Consider the following 18,542-nt stretch of genomic DNA (forward strand, 5'->3'; position numbering starts at 1 on the left):
TCTCAATCTCTTCACCATCCATTATGATGCTGCCAATCGACCCAGTGGTGAGAATCTTTGTTTTCTTGATATTAAGCCTCAATCCATACTGAAGACTGCAGTCCCTGACCTTCCACAGTGAGTGCTTCGGGTCCTCTTCAGTTTCAGCAAGCAAAGTTGTGAGATCTGCATAACACAGATTGTTGATGATTCTTCCTCCAATCCTGACCCCACATTTTTCCTAATAGAGCCCAGCCTCCCAGATAACCTGTTCTGCATAAAGATTGTAAAGGTATGGAGACAGGATACAGCCCTGGCGTACATCCTTCCCAATTTTGAACCATGCAGTGTTTCATTGCTCTGTTCTGACGACTGCCTCTTGGTCCAAGTATAGGTTTTGCATTAGCACGATCAAGTGTTCTGGTATTCCCATTCTTCTCAGAGTCAGCCACAGTTTGTTATGATCCACACAGTCAAATGCCTTTGCATAATCAATGAAACAAAGATAGACACTCTTCTGGTACTCCTTGCTTTCAGCCAAGATCCATCTAACATTAGCTATAATATCCCTAGTATCATGGCACCGTCTAAATCCAGGCTGCACTTCTGGTAGTTCTCTGTTGATGTGCTGTTCCAGTCACTTTTGGATAATCTTCAGCAAAATCTTGCTTGCATGTGATATTAATGATATTGTTCTATAGTTTCCATACTCTTGGGTCACCTTTCTTTGGAATGGGAACAAATATAGATGTCTTCCAGTCAGTTGGCCAAGTGATTGTTCTCCAGATTTCTTGGTGAGCACATCTAGGGCAGCATCTGTTAGTTGAAATATGTCAATTGGTATACCATCAATTCCTGGGACCTTATTCTTAGCCATAGGCTCTTGCTCATGTATTGTTTCAATGCAGTATACATAATCTTTCTAAAGTGAAACCAAGACACACTAAATGGTATAAGATGAAATGTGTTACATTTTATGTTTTTAATTGGATGTATTTGATGAGCTATTGTTTCTTCTATGTTGTAATGTTAATATATATTATAAAAATGAATGTTATATGCTGTAATGATGGTATAGTGTATTCAGAGAGAGTATGCAAGCTTACTAGTTATGATTGGAAATATAAAAAGGGGAAGATTTGCCCTGGAGAAATGTTTACTGAAAGTAGTAGAACTAGAGGGCATGGGCCTTAGCCTGGGTGAAAATTGGGCTCATCCAGTACTGCGAGGAGATTTGCATTTGAATGTATTAGTAGATTCACCTTGAACTTTTGACTGAAGAGATTTACATCTGGACTCATCCAGCAGTGAAGAGATAGGCTGAGTTTAGGCATGATTCCTCAATACCATTGACCTAGTTCCCACAGATGTATGGATAAGTGCAAAAGGGTTGCTGGCTTTGAGAAGCAGTGAGTCATGAAGACCCCCATTTTCTTGACCTTGCCACAAGTAGGGGCTAACGCAGGGTGAAGAAACTAGCCAATCTGAAACACAGGAAGAAGAATGAACTCCTGAGTTCCTTCAGCTGATGCCCACTTGCACCTAGAAACTGGTGATTGAAGATGAATTGACCAGAACAAAAGCAGATGAAGATAAGATGTTTCATGCTGTGAGCTAGTGCTCATTGTGGCAACTTGATGATATGTTCTTGACTGGACTTCACTTATGAACACAGATGCTAAATATTCTAAATGGAACAGATGACTCGTCAGAGAAAGAAACATTCTTGTTTCCTCAGAGCACGGATTTGATAGGAAGGTAAATTATAAATTGGCTATCTAAAATTAAGGAGATTAAGGCATGAACATGAAGTTGCAGGCTTGCACATTTTCAGAATACAGTTCTTATCATGATTGTAAGGGAAAATCTGATTTCTTAAGTGTGGAAATGATGGCTAGAAAAGACAGGTAGTGGTCTCTGGGTGGCTAATGTTTATCATTCAGACGCCTTCTCTAGACAATGATTAACTGTTTCTTTGTGCTGAAGTAATTGTTGTATTAAGATGGGATACAAGCCCCACCCTACTAGAGGCTTACGTAAGCTCACAGAACCTCAGCACCAAGCATCTTTTTCTTTTGAAGAAGCTCACTCGCCTGGGACAAAGCTTTCAGCTGCTCACCAGTCTGTACACTATCAGCCTGCATCATCCACAGTCGCCATCCAGCCGTGCCATAAATGACAGTCTACAGGATCCTGGCCCGTTGCTCACCTATTTCTCAAAAACCAGCCTGCTACCTACAGTCATGTGAGTCATCCCCCTAACGGGTCTGAGTCTCTGGGAGACCGTCTAGTGAATCATTAAACCCAAGGGACATATAGGAGCTAGGAAATGAAGAAAAGGAGGAGCTATTGATGTCAAGAATCATACCAAGCAGGTCAAGAATTTTGGGACATTGACATGAGACTTCTTGTGTGTGTGTGTGTGTGTGTGTGTGTGTACCGTCAAATCAGATCTGACTGGTACAGGAGGAAATTGTCCCTCCTTCCCCGGCAAAGCATCTGGTGGATTCGAACCCTGTGCCTCTGGGATTGTAGTTGCAGGTCCTTGCCACTAGGCCACCAGAGCTCCCCGACATGAGACTTCTTATAAATAGTCTGCTATTAATTTCAGCAGGACAATTAGGAAAATAAATCCTCAATTCCTTCTTCTTTGACGTTAGTGGTTGATCCATAGATTTGAATACTAATCATGTTAATAGGTTCTTCCTTTTATTCTTGTGGATATTATCATGTCATTGACAGCATTGCACTTCAGGAAATATCTTTAAATGTTTTTTTTACAATGAATGCAAAGCTGTCCTTCTTGAGTTTGTCATTCCCAGCATAGAAGTCCATATAATTGTCTCCAAAAGAGCCGATACCAGTGCATTTCAGCTCACCAGTTTGTAATATATTGATCTTTATGCATTCCATTTAATTTTTGGCAACTTTGAATTTTCCTAGATTCATATTTTGTATGCTCCATGCTCTAATTCTGCATATTTGCATCTGTTACTCCTTGTTTTGAGTCATGCAACACCAGAAAATAAAGAGCCTTTGTTGCCTAAAATTTTTATTCCATCTCTCTCCTGGAGGGTCAGCTATGAGCCAATTCTGACTTGATGGTACATAACAACAATTACCTCCATTAAGAGAGCTTTTCCTGAGTCATACCTTGAGTGCCTTTCAACCTGAGGGGCTCTCTTCGAGTGCTATATCAAATAAGGCTTGGCTGATATTTGTGAGGTTTCAATGGCCCCTTATTTCAGAAGTAAATGGCTAGCCCTGCTTCTTAGCCTGGAAGCTCTGCTGAAATCTGTCTACCAAGAGTGCTCATGTTGGTATTAGAAATACTGGTTTCATAATTTCCAGCATCATAGCACACAAGACGCCAAAGTATAGCAAACAGGAAAGAGGTATATTTTGCCCTGAACCAAAACCTATTGAATTCTCCAACTCTTAATGGCCCATCATAATTGTTGTTAGGTGCCACCAAACTGAGTATGACCCATGTCTCTATGAACTCTTTCCTATCCTGTGTCATCCTCACACTTACTAACTAACACATTGGAGTCCATTGTGGCAGTCACCACCATGTCAACACACTTGGTCTTTCTCTCCTTTGCCGACTCTCTACTTTTCCAAGCATCATGCCCCTCTCCAAAGAATACTCCCTCCTAGCAACATGCCCAAAGTATGTGAGGCAAAGCCTCATCATCCTCGACTCCAGAGATTACTCTGGCTGCACCCTCTCTCCAAGGCATATTTGTTTGCTCTTTAGGCAGTCCATGCGATGTTCAGTACTTTTCTCCAACACCATAGCTCAAAGGCATCAATTCTTCTTCTGTCATCCTTAGTCATTGTCCAGCTCTCAGATGCATAGCAAGTGATCAAAAAGACCATGGCCTGAATCAGACACACCTTAGTCCTCAAAATGATATAATTAATCCTCAGTAATTTGGAAAGGTTCCTAACTGCAGGCTTTTCCAGAGTAATGTGTCTCCTGATCTCCTGACTGCTGGTACCAAGGATGTTAATTGTGGATCCAAGTAAGAAGTTCTTGATAGTTTCAATCTTTTCTCCCTATATCATGCTTGTGCTTATTGGTCCAATGATGAGAATCTTTGTTTTCTTGACATTGAGATGCAATCCATACCGAAGACTGTATTCTTTGATCTTCAACAACAGTGCTTCAAGTTCTCCTCACTTTCAGGCCCATCATTAAGTTTACTTTTTTATTTTTATGAAACCATAATGAAGTTTGGGGGGGTGATTGCTGGGTTTTTTTTTTCATTAATTTTAATGAAAGTTTAGAGACTTAGGGTTTCCAGTCATTCTTTGTTGCACTTTTCTCCCTACCCCCATTCACTCTTCTTGAAAAGAAAAAGAAAAACTCTTTCATTGTTATGCAATCCCTTTCCCCAAGTCCACTCCATTCTGTATTTCTGTAATGACAAGAATACATGTTCATATGTCCCTTTTAAACAGTTCTCTCTCACATCTGTTTCAGTGCAATATACATCATTCCTCCTCTCCTTCTCTGTCTTCCCTCAACCCTGATGTCAGTCCCGTTTTACAACAGGGGCCCTATGCAATATTTGTCTTTTTGTGACTGAGATATTTCACTCAGCATAATGTCCTCCAGGGTCATCCACTTAGCATAATAGTTCATGAGTTCCTTGTTTTTCAGTGCTGTATAGTATTCCATTGTGTGAATATACTAGAGCTTCTCTATCCATTTGTTTGTTGATGGACACTTGGGTTGTTTCCAACTCTTTGCCATTGTGAACAAAGCCGCAATAAACATGTGTATGCATATATCTGCTTGGGTGGCAGTTATGGTTCCTTTGGGGTAAATTCCCAATAGTGGAATTGCTGGGTCAAATGGTATCTCTATTTGCAACTTTTTGAGAAAGCGCCATACAGCCTTCCATAGTGGTTGCACCATTTTACACTCCCACCAAAAATGAATAAGGGTTCCAGTTTCTCCACAACCTCACCAGCATTTGATGTTTGCTATTCTGTTAAATTTTGCTATTCTTACTGGGGTGAGGTGATACCTCATAGTTGTTTTATAGTTTTATTTTTATTAATTCATTATTGCACATTTTCTTTCCTTCCCACCACATCCTCCCTCCCCCAGTTCACTTTGCAATGCACCCTATTCCAGATTGTTGTCATACATATAAAATCTAATCATATATTCCTTTCAGACAGTTATTTCTCTCAACTGTTCCAATGAAGTGTTTATTATCTATTCAACCTTTTCCTATTCTCCCCTCAACCCCCATGTCAGGCATATTTTATAACAGCAGTGTTATGTGGTATTTGTCCTTTTGTGACTGAGATATTTCATGAAGCATAAAGTCATCCAGACTCACCCATGTTATGTAATATTTTATGAGTTCTTTGTTTTTCAATGCTGTGTAATATTCCATTGTGTAAATGTACCACAGTTGTTGTGGTTTCTTTTCCATTCCTTTTTTAATGGGCACTTGCATTGCTTCCATCCCTTTGCTATCATGAATAATGCAGCAATAAACATGGGTGTGCATATATTCGTTTGAGTCATGGCTCTGATTTCTTTACAGCATATTCTCAGAAGTAGAATTTCTGGGTCAAATAGTATTTCTTTCTAATTTTTTTTTAAACACGTCAAATAGCCTTCCATAATGGTTGTACCATTTTACTTTCCTACCAGCAGGGCATAAGAGTTCCAATCTCTCCACAACTTTGCCAACATTTGTTGTTTGCTGCTTCATTGGGTTTCTGAGGCTGTGAATCTTTACTGGAGAAGGCTGCCCATTCTTCTCCTCAGGAGCAACTGGTGGAGCACAGAACTTTTGGTTAGCAGCAAGACATGTAACACACTAAGCCAGCAGAGATCCTTATAAGATTGCTAACTGCAATATACGAGGTTTGAACCCACTAGCCAGGCAGGAGAGAGTTGAGTCTCCTCCTGTAAAGAGTTACAGACTCAGAAACGCAGTGGAGAGTGGTTTCAAGTTGGAATTAACCCAGTGGCAAAGGATTACTTGGCCCTGCAAATCCCGTGCCTCTCCTGACTTCAGGGTCAAGCAGTGGCCAGAAGGGTCTCAGCCACCTGAGACCATGGCTGAGCCCAGCTGGTGGCAGATAAGAGCAGAAAGATGGTCAGGGAATGGTTGAAAGAAAGGTGAGATACTGGGAGTTCCAAGGAGGTGAATGATACAAATTAAGGGTTAGGTGGAGTGAGTCGTCTAAATTTCATCCACAGTGAGAGGTTGGGACTCTGTGAGAGTGGGTAAGGCTGTGTGGGCTGTGGTGAGCTGGTTCCTGTGAGGGTGTGTATGTGAATATGTGTGGTACATGTGAAGGTGGTGAACCGTTGTGTGAATGTGTGTGTAGTATGTGGTGTGAGAGTATTGGGAGGCGGTGGCCAGGAGTCACAGGGCAGCTTCACAAATATTTATCAAGCACCCTCTCTGTGCCAGGTGCTGCAACAAGGTGCTGAGATGAGTAAGCCCCAGTCCTTGCCCAGAGGTGCTCACTACTTTGTAGGGGAGCGGGACATGTAAACAAACAACTGGAGTAAGTGGGCAGATTGAAATAGCCCCCTAATAAAAACAGCCACTTTACTCACTCAACTGAGCGCAGGTGAAGCAAGCTTTCTCCTGAATTAGGTGGAAGGGGTGGGGCTGCGGGGAAAATCCGGGAACTGTCCCGGGGAGGCAGCAGACAGGAGGCCTGGGCAGCAAGCCCAGCCCCCAGAAGGCACACCCAAACACGGGAAGGGTGACCTCCCTCTGAACTGCACAGCAACACACCCAACCCCACAGAAGCAGATAAGAGGTGGCCAGCAGCTCAGACACGATCTAACAGCCTAGCCCCGTGCCCTCCCCACTCAGTCCAGGTCACACCACAGGGGACAAAAACTTTGGGTGAGAGACAGGAGTCCCCAAACCCCTCCACTTCCATTTCTGCATGGTAGTCCATTCAGAGACTCCTGAGCTGGTGACACTTGGTGGTAAGGGTGACTGATGGCTGGCACCTGATAGGGCACTTGGGGCTGGGGAAGGCTAGCTTGGGGAGTCTGGGCTTGCTGTGGACTTGTGGGTAGCCCAGCAGAGGTGGAGGGGGAGGGCAGCACTAGTAGTCAAGTCTTGAGAGTAACAATCAGTCCTTTCTGGGGACTACCCCACTCTCTAAGCTGCCCTCTCGCAGACAGCCTTCCAGCGTGCACAGCGGGGTGGGGGTGTTGCTGCCAGAGCTGGGCTTGGGACAGGAGTCCTGGGTCTGGTCACTACTCTCCGCGGGCTGGTGACCTTGGGCCAGCCACAAGCCGCAGTGAAGTCAGGACACTCAGTCTCAGAGGGCTGTGGTGTGGATCGAATGCGATAGTGGGAAGAGGAAAGCGCCTCATAAACGGAAAACAGCAGGACAAAGGTCAGAGCAGAATGCTGGGCCGAGCAGCTGCCTCCCGGCCTTTTGGCAGAGGACTAAGGGACTGGGCCCCATATTCTCAGACCTCCTCCTCTATGTGTGCCCTGTGTTTGTCTCTTGTTGTTTTTAGATGTCCTCAAGTTGCTTCTGACCCACATCGGCCCTGGGTACAAGAGAATGAAGCACTGCCCAGTCATTCACCATCATTCCCTCATCTGAGCATTGTGTTAAGGGTCTTTTTCTACCATTCTATTTTACCAAGTATAATTCAATAGTATCTCTATTTTGAGAGCAAAAGAAACTGAGGCTCAAGGGGGTTCAGCAAATATGCCCTGGGTCCCAAAGTATCACCACACACATCTAGCCAGGTGACAGTAAAAACACAGGGAACCTCTTCTGGTGTGAGGATCCCAAGCTAATATACACAGAAATCAACACAATCCCAAACACATATTCAAAAAATGATGGTTGTTATTATCCTAAGTGTCCCTGGCTGGCCTAGCCAGGACAGGAGCCAGGCTTTTAAGCTAAATCATATGCTGCTAACCAGATGCCCTTTGGGCTAACCCACTCACACTTCAGAAGGCAAAATTTCAGAGACACCATCTTCCAAAATTGCTCAAGTGTATGTTCTTTCATGGTCCTGTTACTGCCTCCAGCCAACATTCCTACTTTTTCCTTCCCTCTAATCCTTGCTTCTCCAGGGTAAACCTGTTTCCCACACACGTACAAGCAGCCTTCAAGATCCCTTCTTTACCCGCATCCCTTCAGCAAATGATCTGTTCTTTCTAAACCAAATGAACAGCATGTCAAACTTGCCAGATGCTCTTTTTTTAACATGCTCTGTGGAATCTGAAAGTTCTTAAGTCGTCCTAGGCGAGCTCATCACTGTGGAAACAAGATAGCACACACAGTTCTGGCATCTTCTAGGAATCGAGTTAGAAAAGACCTGACCCAGCACAAGAAGAAAAAAGAAAATAACCCAATTGAAAAATGGGCACAGGACATGGATAAACACTTCACCAAAGAAGACATTCAGATGGCCAACAAATACATGAAGAAATGTTCAAAATCCGTAGCTCTAAGAGCGATGCAAATCAAAACAGCTGAGATATCTCACCCCAGTAAGAATAGCAAAATTTAACAGAGCAGCAAACAACAAATGCTGGCGAGGTTGTGGAGAAACTGGAACTCTTATTCACTGTTGGTAGGAGTGTAAAATGGTGCAACCACTGTGGAAGGCAGTATGGCACTTTCTCAACAAGTTGGAAATGGAAATACTATTTAACCCAGCAATTCTGCTACTGGGAATATACCCCAAGGAAACCATAACTGTCACCCAAGCAGATATATACACATCCATGTTTATTGTGGCTTTGTTCGCAATAGCAAAGAGTTGGAAACAACCCAAGTGTCCACCAACAAACGAATGGGTAGAGAAGCTCTGTTATATTCACACAATGGAAATCTATGCTGCACTGAAAAACAAGGAACCCATGAAATATTATACAAAATGGGTGACCCTGAGGACATTATGCTGAGAGAAGTATCTCAGTCACAAAAGGACAAATACTGCATACAGCCACTGTTGTAAAGTGGGTCTGACATCAGAGTTGGGGGAAACTAAGAGGGGATAAATAATGTATACTGCATTGAAATAGATGAGGGAGAGAACTGTTTAGGAGAAATATATGATTAGGTATTGTCATGACAAGAGTCCAGAAGGAAAGCTGCATAGTGAATTGAACTGGGGGAGGGGGATTGTATAACAATGAAAGAATTTTTTTTTACTCTTCAAAGAGAAAAACAAACTGGAGGGAAGGGGTGGGCAGAGAGGAAATTGTGCAATAATGAATGACTGAAAATCCAAAGTCTCTGTAAACTTTCATTAATATATATTCATTTACATGAATATATATTATATATGATATTATACATATCACTAATATTAATATTACATATATATATTATTTTTTTAACTCCCCCAAAAAATTAAAAAAATTAAGGTCTGTATCTGAATTATACAGAAGGGGGAAGGGAGCTCACCTTTCTTGAGTGACAGAGAACTTTTGAAACCAAATAAATCTGGTCATATAAGCCCCATAAACTTTTCAGAAGGACTTACCTGGAAAACACCAATGATCTTTTTATAATTAGAAATTTTTCACTTTTCAGAAAATTTGTATTATCTGTACCTTTCATGCAGCTGCCTGTTTGTCTCTATACAATTAGTAGTATCTCTCTTCCTTTTTAATAAATACTAGAGAAAAAAAAGACCTGACCCAGGAAAAGTTTCCAGAGATGAATGCGTAGACCAGCCACTGCCTGCGTGGCCTTGACCAGGCCGCTGTCCCTATGGAACCTCAGTTCCTGCTTGGGTCAAACAGGAGTACTAACTCTTCCTTCTTGGGAAGCTGAACAAAGCAAGTGGCATCTTGCGCTTGGCACATGTCAACTGCTTCCTCATCTCCATTTTTCTCTGCACAAGACCATAACTCTGATTTCATGTCAGACAACGAAAGCTAGGGCTCGTATTACAGGCGTTCAGTTTACAACCAGCTTGGCTGGAACACAAAAGCATCCATCCACAAGGCCAGACAAGCAATTCTAGACTTCTTAGAAAACACTGGATCCAGTCCCTGCATTAACGGTGAGGGACAAGTTGGCCAAGGTAACAGAGACAACATGTGGTGTCAGCAGGACCAGACCCTAGTTCCTGGCTTCCTAGGCTCACATCCTTGCTTGCATGAAGCTGGAGCTGTTTGCTTTGCTCATCTCCCAGCCCAGCTATTGTGTCTGTGCGCCCAGCCCTCCTACTACCCTCTTTGCTCGGCCTCTGCCTTCATCGTCAGCCCAGCTTCATCTCTTCCACCATACCATCCAAGCCAGAGGCCTACACTCAGGACACAGAGAACTAAGACAGAGGTTAAAAAAAAAAATTTAAAAAAGGATTTTATTGGAAGTCTGACTCCATCCACAAGACAAAGGAGCCAGGAGCCCCACCTCTGGACCTTGGCATCACCCCGCTTCTCACTGGCTCAGCTTGGTGAGCTAGGAGCAGAGAGGGGACTGTCTTAGAAAAAAATACTTCTCTATGTACACCTGGTATAACAGCACATAAATTAGGAGCGCTCTGACCCCACCAGTGGTGTCCATGCACAGAGACAGGAGGTCATGGGAGGCTCCGACGACCCCCGTCCCTCTTCCTCATGGTGCTCTCACAATGCCTCCTTGCCTCCTGCGTTCAGTCTGATGTCTGCAGCTAGTGTCTGGGGTTGAGTTTGAGGAGGCACCAGATAAAAGGAGCATTGAACCAGTAGTTAAGAGACCTCGTCAGACCTCAAGGTTTGTAATTCCGAGAGGAGGGTAGAAAAAACTGACCACAGGCCCCCAGATCCCAGGGTAATGGTTGACATTGAACCAACACTTCAGCTTCTCTCCTCAGAAGCACGAGGGGACTAAGTTCAAACGGTGGCCACCGGGCTCGCTGTCCTCCGAGGAGGGCAGCAGGCTTGGAGTCCGTAAATTTAGTCCTGGGTCTAATTCTGACCCTCAGTTCCGACTCCCAGTAACTTCTTCCTCCTTCCAGCCGCTGGAGTTTTTGCCAAACTTGTAGACAAGCCGCCGTCCGTCCACTCGTTCCAGAATCTCCCGTTTGTAGTAGTACCTGGAAAGAGAGCCAGGGTGGTCTCAGGCAGGGAAGACGTCCTGGAATGCTGGTATGTCTCACCTGCCCCAGAGTAGCCTCAGGTGAACTGTCCCCTGCTGGTCTCCTAAGTTGACTAACCTGCCCCTGACCCACTACAGTTGTCTTCAGGAAGCTTTGCCTCACCCTGCAAAGGAGCTATCTACTCCACAGTATAGTTGTGTCTGGTTCTAGAAAAGGTTACCTGGTTCTTCCCTTTGTAATTTACAACTGTGTCCTAGGGTGTGTCAAGACACCGTGTATTACAGGGAGAGGGGGACCACCCTTGTGCACAAGCGGGAAAGCAAAGCCCAGAGAAGCTGCTAATTGCTTGAACAGTTGTTAAGTGCGAGTCATTAAGAGCTAGCTGTCTGACACATAGAGACCCTATAAACAGATCTGAACCCTGCCTTATCCTGCGCCATCCTCACAATCTCTGACATTCCCAAGTGAGGACTGTTTTTTTTTAGCTGATTCCCTTAGACCACGGCTTAAACATGGTCTGGAAACTGTAGCAAATGCTATTCCCAGGGTCTTAGGTGCCTTTCTGCAGACAGGCCGAAGAAATATTACTGCCAGCTGATATTAAGAGAGCTTGGGTGGCCTAGTGGTAAGAGACTGTGCTGTCAATCCAAAGGCATATAGTTCCAATCCACCAGCTGCTCTTCAGAAGAAAGATGGGCCATCTCTTTACATGTGATTTACAGCCTCCAAAGACCCAGGTCAACTCAAGTCAGTTCCAACGGCACATAATAACAGTTGACATTTCCTGCAGGCTTTCTGTGTGCCAAGGAGCACTGGTACTATGTCTAAGGTGCTGTCACACTAACTCAAAGGGCAGCAGTTTGAATACACCAGGAGCTCTGAGAGGAAAAAAATGACTCCTCGTGAGCCTTGGAAACTCAGTGGAGGGGTACAGGGTTGCTTTGAGTTTTGGGTTTTGGTCTTCTGTGCCAGGATAAACCCTTTTTCCCTGTTGCCATGTAATCACATGAAGTCGCAACCACCAGTTGCCATCAAGTCGATTCTAACTCATGGCAAACCATGTGTGTGCTCCACTGGGTTCTCAATGGCTAACGGTGAGAACAGTACAACTCCAGGCCTTTCTTCCTAGTTGCCTCTAGGGATCTAGAGATTCAAACCTCCAACTTTCAGTTAGCAGACAAAAGCACACTGACCATTTGCAGCATCCAGGGACTCCATGAATTAGCTAGAAGCCATGGCTATTCTCCAAACTTGCAAGTTAGTGGTTGGGAGAAGGCGATGGGCACTCAAATGCCACTGTCCCTTCTGCCCATCACTGCCCTGAATCCCCCAGGTGTCCACCCAGGGCATGGGGGACCCCAGTCACCAGCTCACCTCATGGCTCTGCTCAGCTTCTCGTAGGTCATGCTGCTGTTCTTTTTCTTTTGGCCCCAAAGCTGGGCGACGGCCTCAGAGCGCAGGAACTTGAAGACACCCTCGTGTCGGTTCTCCCACTTCATGAGGCCCTCATTGAGCTCAGGGTGGATGAGGATGTCCCGGATAAACTCCCACAGGTGAGTGCCTCTGGGGGCTGTAAGGTCAGATATCCTCAGTCTTGGGCCAGGTGTCCGGACTGTGTCCCCTCCCACTAGCTCTGCCCAGCCCAGCACCTGCATCCTAAATGCCTGACACGTGGAGCACCTGGCCACATCTATCAGCTGCTTCCCTCCCCTTTAGAGAGAAACTCCCACCGGAGACGCGGTCGACATGCTTCCAACATTTAACTGAGGCACAATAGTACCCAAGAGAGCTCAGAGGAGTGGGAGAAGGGAAAGGGGAAACATGGTTGGAAAAAACAAAAAATAATAAATACACCAGGTGGTGGCTAAGAGCTGTCCTGGCAAGTATAAACAGCAAAGAATTGGCCCAGCCTGACGGCCCAGAGGTCAGTCTCCTGGAACACAGGCCCCCTTGAAAAAACAAGGAGGTAACAAAGAGCCTGGCCCTAGTATGCGTGAGGGGCAATTGGTGGGGCAGTTGGCTGAACAACAGCAAAAGACCCTTGAGCTTTGCAGCCACTTTCCGGTGGGCTGGCCTGCAGAGTGCTCACAGGTGGCCAGATCCCTGCGAACTCAGGTCAATAGGGACAGCTAGCTTAGTGGCTACCGGGATCCTCTTTTGGGATCAACAAGCAAGGGATTCAGCGGGCAAGTTACTTCCAGATCCTGCTCCTGCTTCTTGTTTGGCATGCCTGGCCCTCCCCTGCACAAACTACCAAGGTGTCCCAGCAGGTAGGATAAAGAAAGGGGCTTCTGTTTCCCTTTGCTGCAGGAACACACGGCCCCCCCAGCAGGTTGTGCAACGAGGTGCCCGATTGTTAGCCTGCAAACACCCCCAAGGAGAGACCAGAGCGAGGACGGCCGGCAGTGCTGCAGCCAGCCCGCTGGAGCTCACCATGCTTGCTCTTCTTGCCCTCCACACACTCCCGGGAGTCCTTGCTCTCCTTTCGGGGCCGGCCCCGCTTTCGCTTCCCGTGCTTGGCCCCCTTCTCATAGCCCGTGAAGTCGTCTGTGTGGACAGAGGTGGTCTGTTAACGGGGGGACAGTGGTGGAGCAGTACGGCCACAGGAGCCTGGATGCTGCCCAGTGAGGATGCCTCTGGGGCCGGGAGCTGCTGTAGACTCACCTCCGGGGAAGAGCCTGCCGCTGTCCGCGGGATCCTGGTCCACATCACTCCCACCGCAGTCTGAGTGTGAGCTCTGAGGCGTGCCAGTGCCTGGGGGAGGCAGATGGGGTGAGGCCATGATATGTGCTGAGCCGGCCACTGCATACATGGAGCTGAGGCTCCTTTTTGGCCCTGGGGCCTAAGGGGCCCAGGTTGGGGAAGGTGGTGTACACCAGGCAAGGCTCTCACCTGCCGTGGAAACATCTGAGCTGCCAGGAGAAGGGTAGTAAGAGCAGTCCTCCATCATCTCCGGGACGAAGGGGCTTCCCTGTTCTGGGAGGAGAGAATTTAAGGGATGATCGAGCAGAACATGGGCAGCTACCCACAGGCCTGAAGAGTTGCCCTTGTAGGTAACTTTCTAACTGGGGAAGAAGAAGTCTAGGAGTAGCAAAGAGGCAGTGGATTCTCACCAAAGGAGCCCGGTTCTCCAAGGGTGTCCTGGAAGGACATGCCGTCCTTCTCCAGCAGCTCAATGATCCAGCTGAGCTCGTCAGAAGAGTTGGTGGCTGTCAGGGGAGGCAAAGCAGTCAACGCGCCCGCCTGCGGCAACGAGCCCGCCTGCGGCACCATGCCCTCTGGCCTCCTCTCCGGCTGCGCCCTCAGCCTGGGTCCTTCCCATCGCCATGTTAAATTCCTCCCAGCTGCCCTGAGAAGGACTGGAGAAAAGCCAGCCCCAGCCCTCCCAATTCCTGCACCCCTCGGCTCCAGGAGGAGGGACTCACTGAGGTCTCGCAGCTGGGCATGGAGCTGGTCCCCCAAGGGCCCGAACACCAGGCGCAGCTCCTCCAGGGTGCAGCTGCACAGCGTGGCGCCGTCCATGTTGCACCGCGAGAAGTCAATGGAGCTGGCGTCATACTTGTTCTTCTCCACTTGGTAGCTGATCCAGTCCAGGACCTGGGCCTTGGACCACAACTGGGGCTGTTCCCCCCACCAACTGGCTTTCTCTACAAGGGACAGCAATGGGGTCAACGTGGGCCAACCCGTAGGTTTCTAAGCCCTCTCCCAGTGCCTATCTGGCAAAAGTGAACAGACTCTAAGAGTACCTGCCCACTCCCATGTGACCCTTTCGAGGGGACGGGACAGAATGTGAACTTAGTAGCCCTAACATTCACAGCTCCACACTCCAGCTCCTGACCTCCTACCCCACAGAAGAATTCCTCATTTCTCACATAGATACTCCAATGGCTCTTTCACCCCATCATCGTGCCCGAAACTCACCTGTACCCTCCGGAGGCATCTGTGTGTTACTCAGGGTCAGCACCAGGTCCTCCGTCCCAAACGTGGCCCCAGTGGGAGCACACACCACAGTGGGGTCCTCCAAGCTGTACATGGCATTGAAGTAGTTGCTAAAAATGTTGCTAATCTCACAGGTTGCAGCCATGAAGCTACCTGTGGGGAGGAGGTGAGGTGGATGAGGCTCCGGGTCCTTGCCTAGCAGTGGTCTGGGCTAAGCCACCACCTTGGGAATCTACTTGGGCAACAAGGTAGACATCTCTTGTGGCACCCTCTCTTAAGAAGGGCTTCAAAGTCCAAGAACAAGGTGAGGGGAGAAGAATACCCCTGCTAAGGCTCCCTCCTCAGTTCACCTGGGACCCCAAGTGAAACCAGCAGCAGGGTCAGGGTTACCCTGGCCCCTCCAGAAACCATCACTCTACTCTCTGACCATCGCCAGCGGCCCGGCTCAAGATTTTAGATCACAGAGCTGGGTGGACAGGTTCTGAACTGTACTACTAGAACCCTTCCTCAACCTGCCCCCTCAGGTAGATGAGGGCTCTTACCAGTGTGGCAGGGGTGCCAACGAGGCTAGCAGGCAAGGCACACTGGCAGTCTAAAAGTGCGGCAACACTCCTCCCGGCAAAAGGCTCACCAGGTAGTGCCGGGCGTCTGGCTGGCCCTCCTGGCGCGCGTACCTGCCTAAATACGGCACAAGCTCCTCCCCTACCTGAGCCTTTATAGTGTGTTTCCCAGAGGTAACCTGAGCTGGTGGCTCATTGGACAGAGGGGATTTCCTGGCCTTTAGACTGGGCTCTTGGCCCCAGGTGATTTGCATATTATGTGCCACTTGGCCCGGATCCTAGCAGGAGGTGCTGGGAAATCAGGCCCGGCTGGTTTAATGATTGTCAGAGTCTGTAATCCCACACCCTCTGGGGTTGGGCACAGGGCACTGGCCCGAGAGAGTGGCGGGAGAGTCACCTGGGTGGGCATCTGGGCTTTCGGCCACTCATCGCAGGACATTCCTTCCAGGGGTCGGGCCAGTGCTGGTTAGGGAGGGGCAAGTTAGGTGGGTTAGTTTGAACCTCTGGCTGAACTGGGTCCTAAGGCTGTGTAGTTGGGTGGGTTCTGATTCTTCACAGCCCCTCCGCCCCTAGCCCTGCACAGAGTAGTGCTGTGACCTTTTAGAAGCAGACCTCCTGTTTTCTGAAATTCCTCAAATGGGTCTGGACCCATCAACCTTTTGTGCAGCAGTTTAAAACAATTGTACCACCCAGGAACTCCCTCTTAGCCCATGAATGTCTGGAGATCAGAGGACAGAGGGACTTAACAGGGAGAAGTTACTGAGGTTTGTGGATTTCGCCCATACACCCAGGGTTCTACAGAGGCTAGTGGAGGAGAACCAGCCTAGCCCCAGCTCCCCTGGTCCCCAGTCACAGGGCCCACTTCTCGTATCAATTTTGGGGCTAAGGTCTTGGCACACTCCTCTGCACCCCGTTCACCCAACAAGGTTGCTGTAGTCACTTCCAGGGAGATCTGGTTCTGGTCAGATGTTCTGAGCCTGATGGAGCCTTCTGTGGCTGGAGGGGCAAGAATCACACAGATCTGTTTATATCTTTCTATCTGACCCCCCCCCCCATCTAATCACCAGTTCACACATTCCCCGTTATTGCTGCCAGTCTGCTGCCCTCTAGTGGACTATGTCGTTAAAACATTAAAAAAGGAACGGGTAATGGGTCATTATTTAATATCATCATGGATTTGTTGTTAATAGCAATGGTGTCTCTCTGGAGACTAAGGTGCGTCTGATACAGGCTATGGTCTTCACAATCACTTGTTATGCATCAGAGAGTTGGACAATGACCAGGGAGGATAGAAGGAGAATTGATGCCTTTGAGCTGTGGTGCTGGAGAAGAGTATTGAGAATACCATGGACTGCTAGGAAAACAAACAGATTTGTCCTGGAAAGAGTTAAACCGGATGGCTCCTTGGAGGCAAGGATTCTGAGGCTCCGTCTAACATACTTTGGACATGTTGTGAGGAGAGACCTGTCCTTAGAGAGGGACATCATGCTTGGGAGGGTGGAGGGACAGCGCAGGAGAAGAAGGCCCTCTATGAGGTGGATTGATTCAGTGACTGGGATAATTGGGATGGGAGTGTCAGAGACAGTGCAATTGGCACAGGACAGAGCGGAGTTTAGGGCTGTTGTACATAGAGTCGCTATGAGTCGCAAGCGACTCGACGGCACATAACAACAGTTATTATTAGCAGGCAGATTCTGCCACATTCTCCAAACAAACCCCTGCCACCCAACAAAAACCCCAAGCCAACTCAATAAGGTATGTACAATGATCCCTATTTTAGGGGTGGGGAGTTATATCCCAGGTTTGAATGGTCAAAACTGTGTGCTTCCCTGTGCCATATTCCTCCAGGCTTCTGAATTCTTCTTTCGCTGCCCACACAGGAGTTCCCTGTGTGTAAGCCCTTCGATGGACCCACCCTACATTAGGGTCCTAAGAGTCCCTCTGAGACCCTGAGGATGGGGTTAACGGTGTGAAGGCAGGCAGAGTCACAGGGCTTCCACACTCTGTGGTCTTTGGGTAGACACTGCACCTATTCTACCATCTGTAAAGTGAGGATGGTGGTTGGACTGAATTTCTAAAACCCTCCAGATCTAGGTCTGGGGGTATTTGTGGGTTGTTGTTTTGATTTTTTTTTTTAAGTATTCCATTCATGCATACTTTTGTTGTTGTTTTTGTTATTGTTTTTCCACTCCCTCCAGATCTAGTTGTTACGCATCTATTGTGAGGAATCTTTCTTTCCAGTCCACTGCCACCCACAGCCCTGGGGATGACCCATAGTGGAACTGGTTTTGGTGGATGCAAAGGTTCCTGCAGCATTTCCTGCCCTCAACTCCACAGATGTTGTTGTCATAGTTGTTGTTGTGGAATTGTGGTGGCCCTAGTGGTAAGAAACTGTGCTCAGTCCCAAAGGCAAGTGGTTCAAATCTATAGGGAGAAAAACAAGACATCTCCTCCCGTGCAATTAGACTGCCTCTGAAAACCTGCTAGAGGGTCAGCCATGGGTTGATTCATACTTGAGGCACATCTATAGCCCTGGGGGTGATCCATAGTAGAATTGGTCTTGGTGAGTGGAAAGGATCCTGCAGCAGTTACCCCAACTCCACAGACACTCCTTCTTTAATTCAATAGCTTTAGGACTAGAAAAGTCTACCCCAGACACTCTTACCTCCTTCCTTTGTCTCTGAAACCACAGGTTGCTTCTGTCCTGGGTCCCCTCCACTGGGCTAAGGGTGGCAGGAAGCCCAGGTCTCTAGTGGTAGGATTTCCCCCAGCCCTTCAGGGGGGCCTCCCCTAAGGAGCCTGAGGCGGGCACACCCTCGATCCAGTAACTCACCCAGGAATGTGGGTGAACCGGCTTCTGGCCCCAGGACTGTTCACGTGCTACCTGCCCTGAGGATAGGGAGGGGTATGGAGGAGTCATTGTGATCTACTCCCTTGCCTGCAGGGGGCTTAAAAGCCGAAATAGAGCTGAGTTTACAAATCCTCACCTTCAA

At 47.5% G+C, this 18,542-nt stretch overlaps 1 protein-coding gene across 1 annotated transcript; it reads right to left on the minus strand.

Moving 5' to 3' along the window:
- Positions 1-10,932: 10,932 nt before the first annotated feature.
- ELF3 (E74-like factor 3 (ets domain transcription factor, epithelial-specific )) lies at positions 10,933-15,134 on the minus strand. Its single transcript, XM_006890538.1, has 8 exons — positions 14,972-15,134; positions 14,476-14,697; positions 14,164-14,259; positions 13,943-14,026; positions 13,715-13,804; positions 13,484-13,597; positions 12,425-12,620; positions 10,933-11,047 (listed from the first exon to the last, which is right to left on the minus strand). The coding sequence occupies exons 1-8, from the start codon at positions 15,132-15,134 to the stop codon at positions 10,933-10,935; spliced, it is 1,080 nt and encodes a 359-aa protein (XP_006890600.1).
- Positions 15,135-18,542: the final 3,408 nt, after the last annotated feature.

The sequence above is a fragment of the Elephantulus edwardii genome, unplaced genomic scaffold (genome assembly GCF_000299155.1).
Source record: "Elephantulus edwardii isolate Elephantulus edwardi_28Jun2011 unplaced genomic scaffold, EleEdw1.0 scaffold00090, whole genome shotgun sequence".
Taxonomy (NCBI): Eukaryota; Metazoa; Chordata; class Mammalia; order Macroscelidea; family Macroscelididae; genus Elephantulus; species Elephantulus edwardii.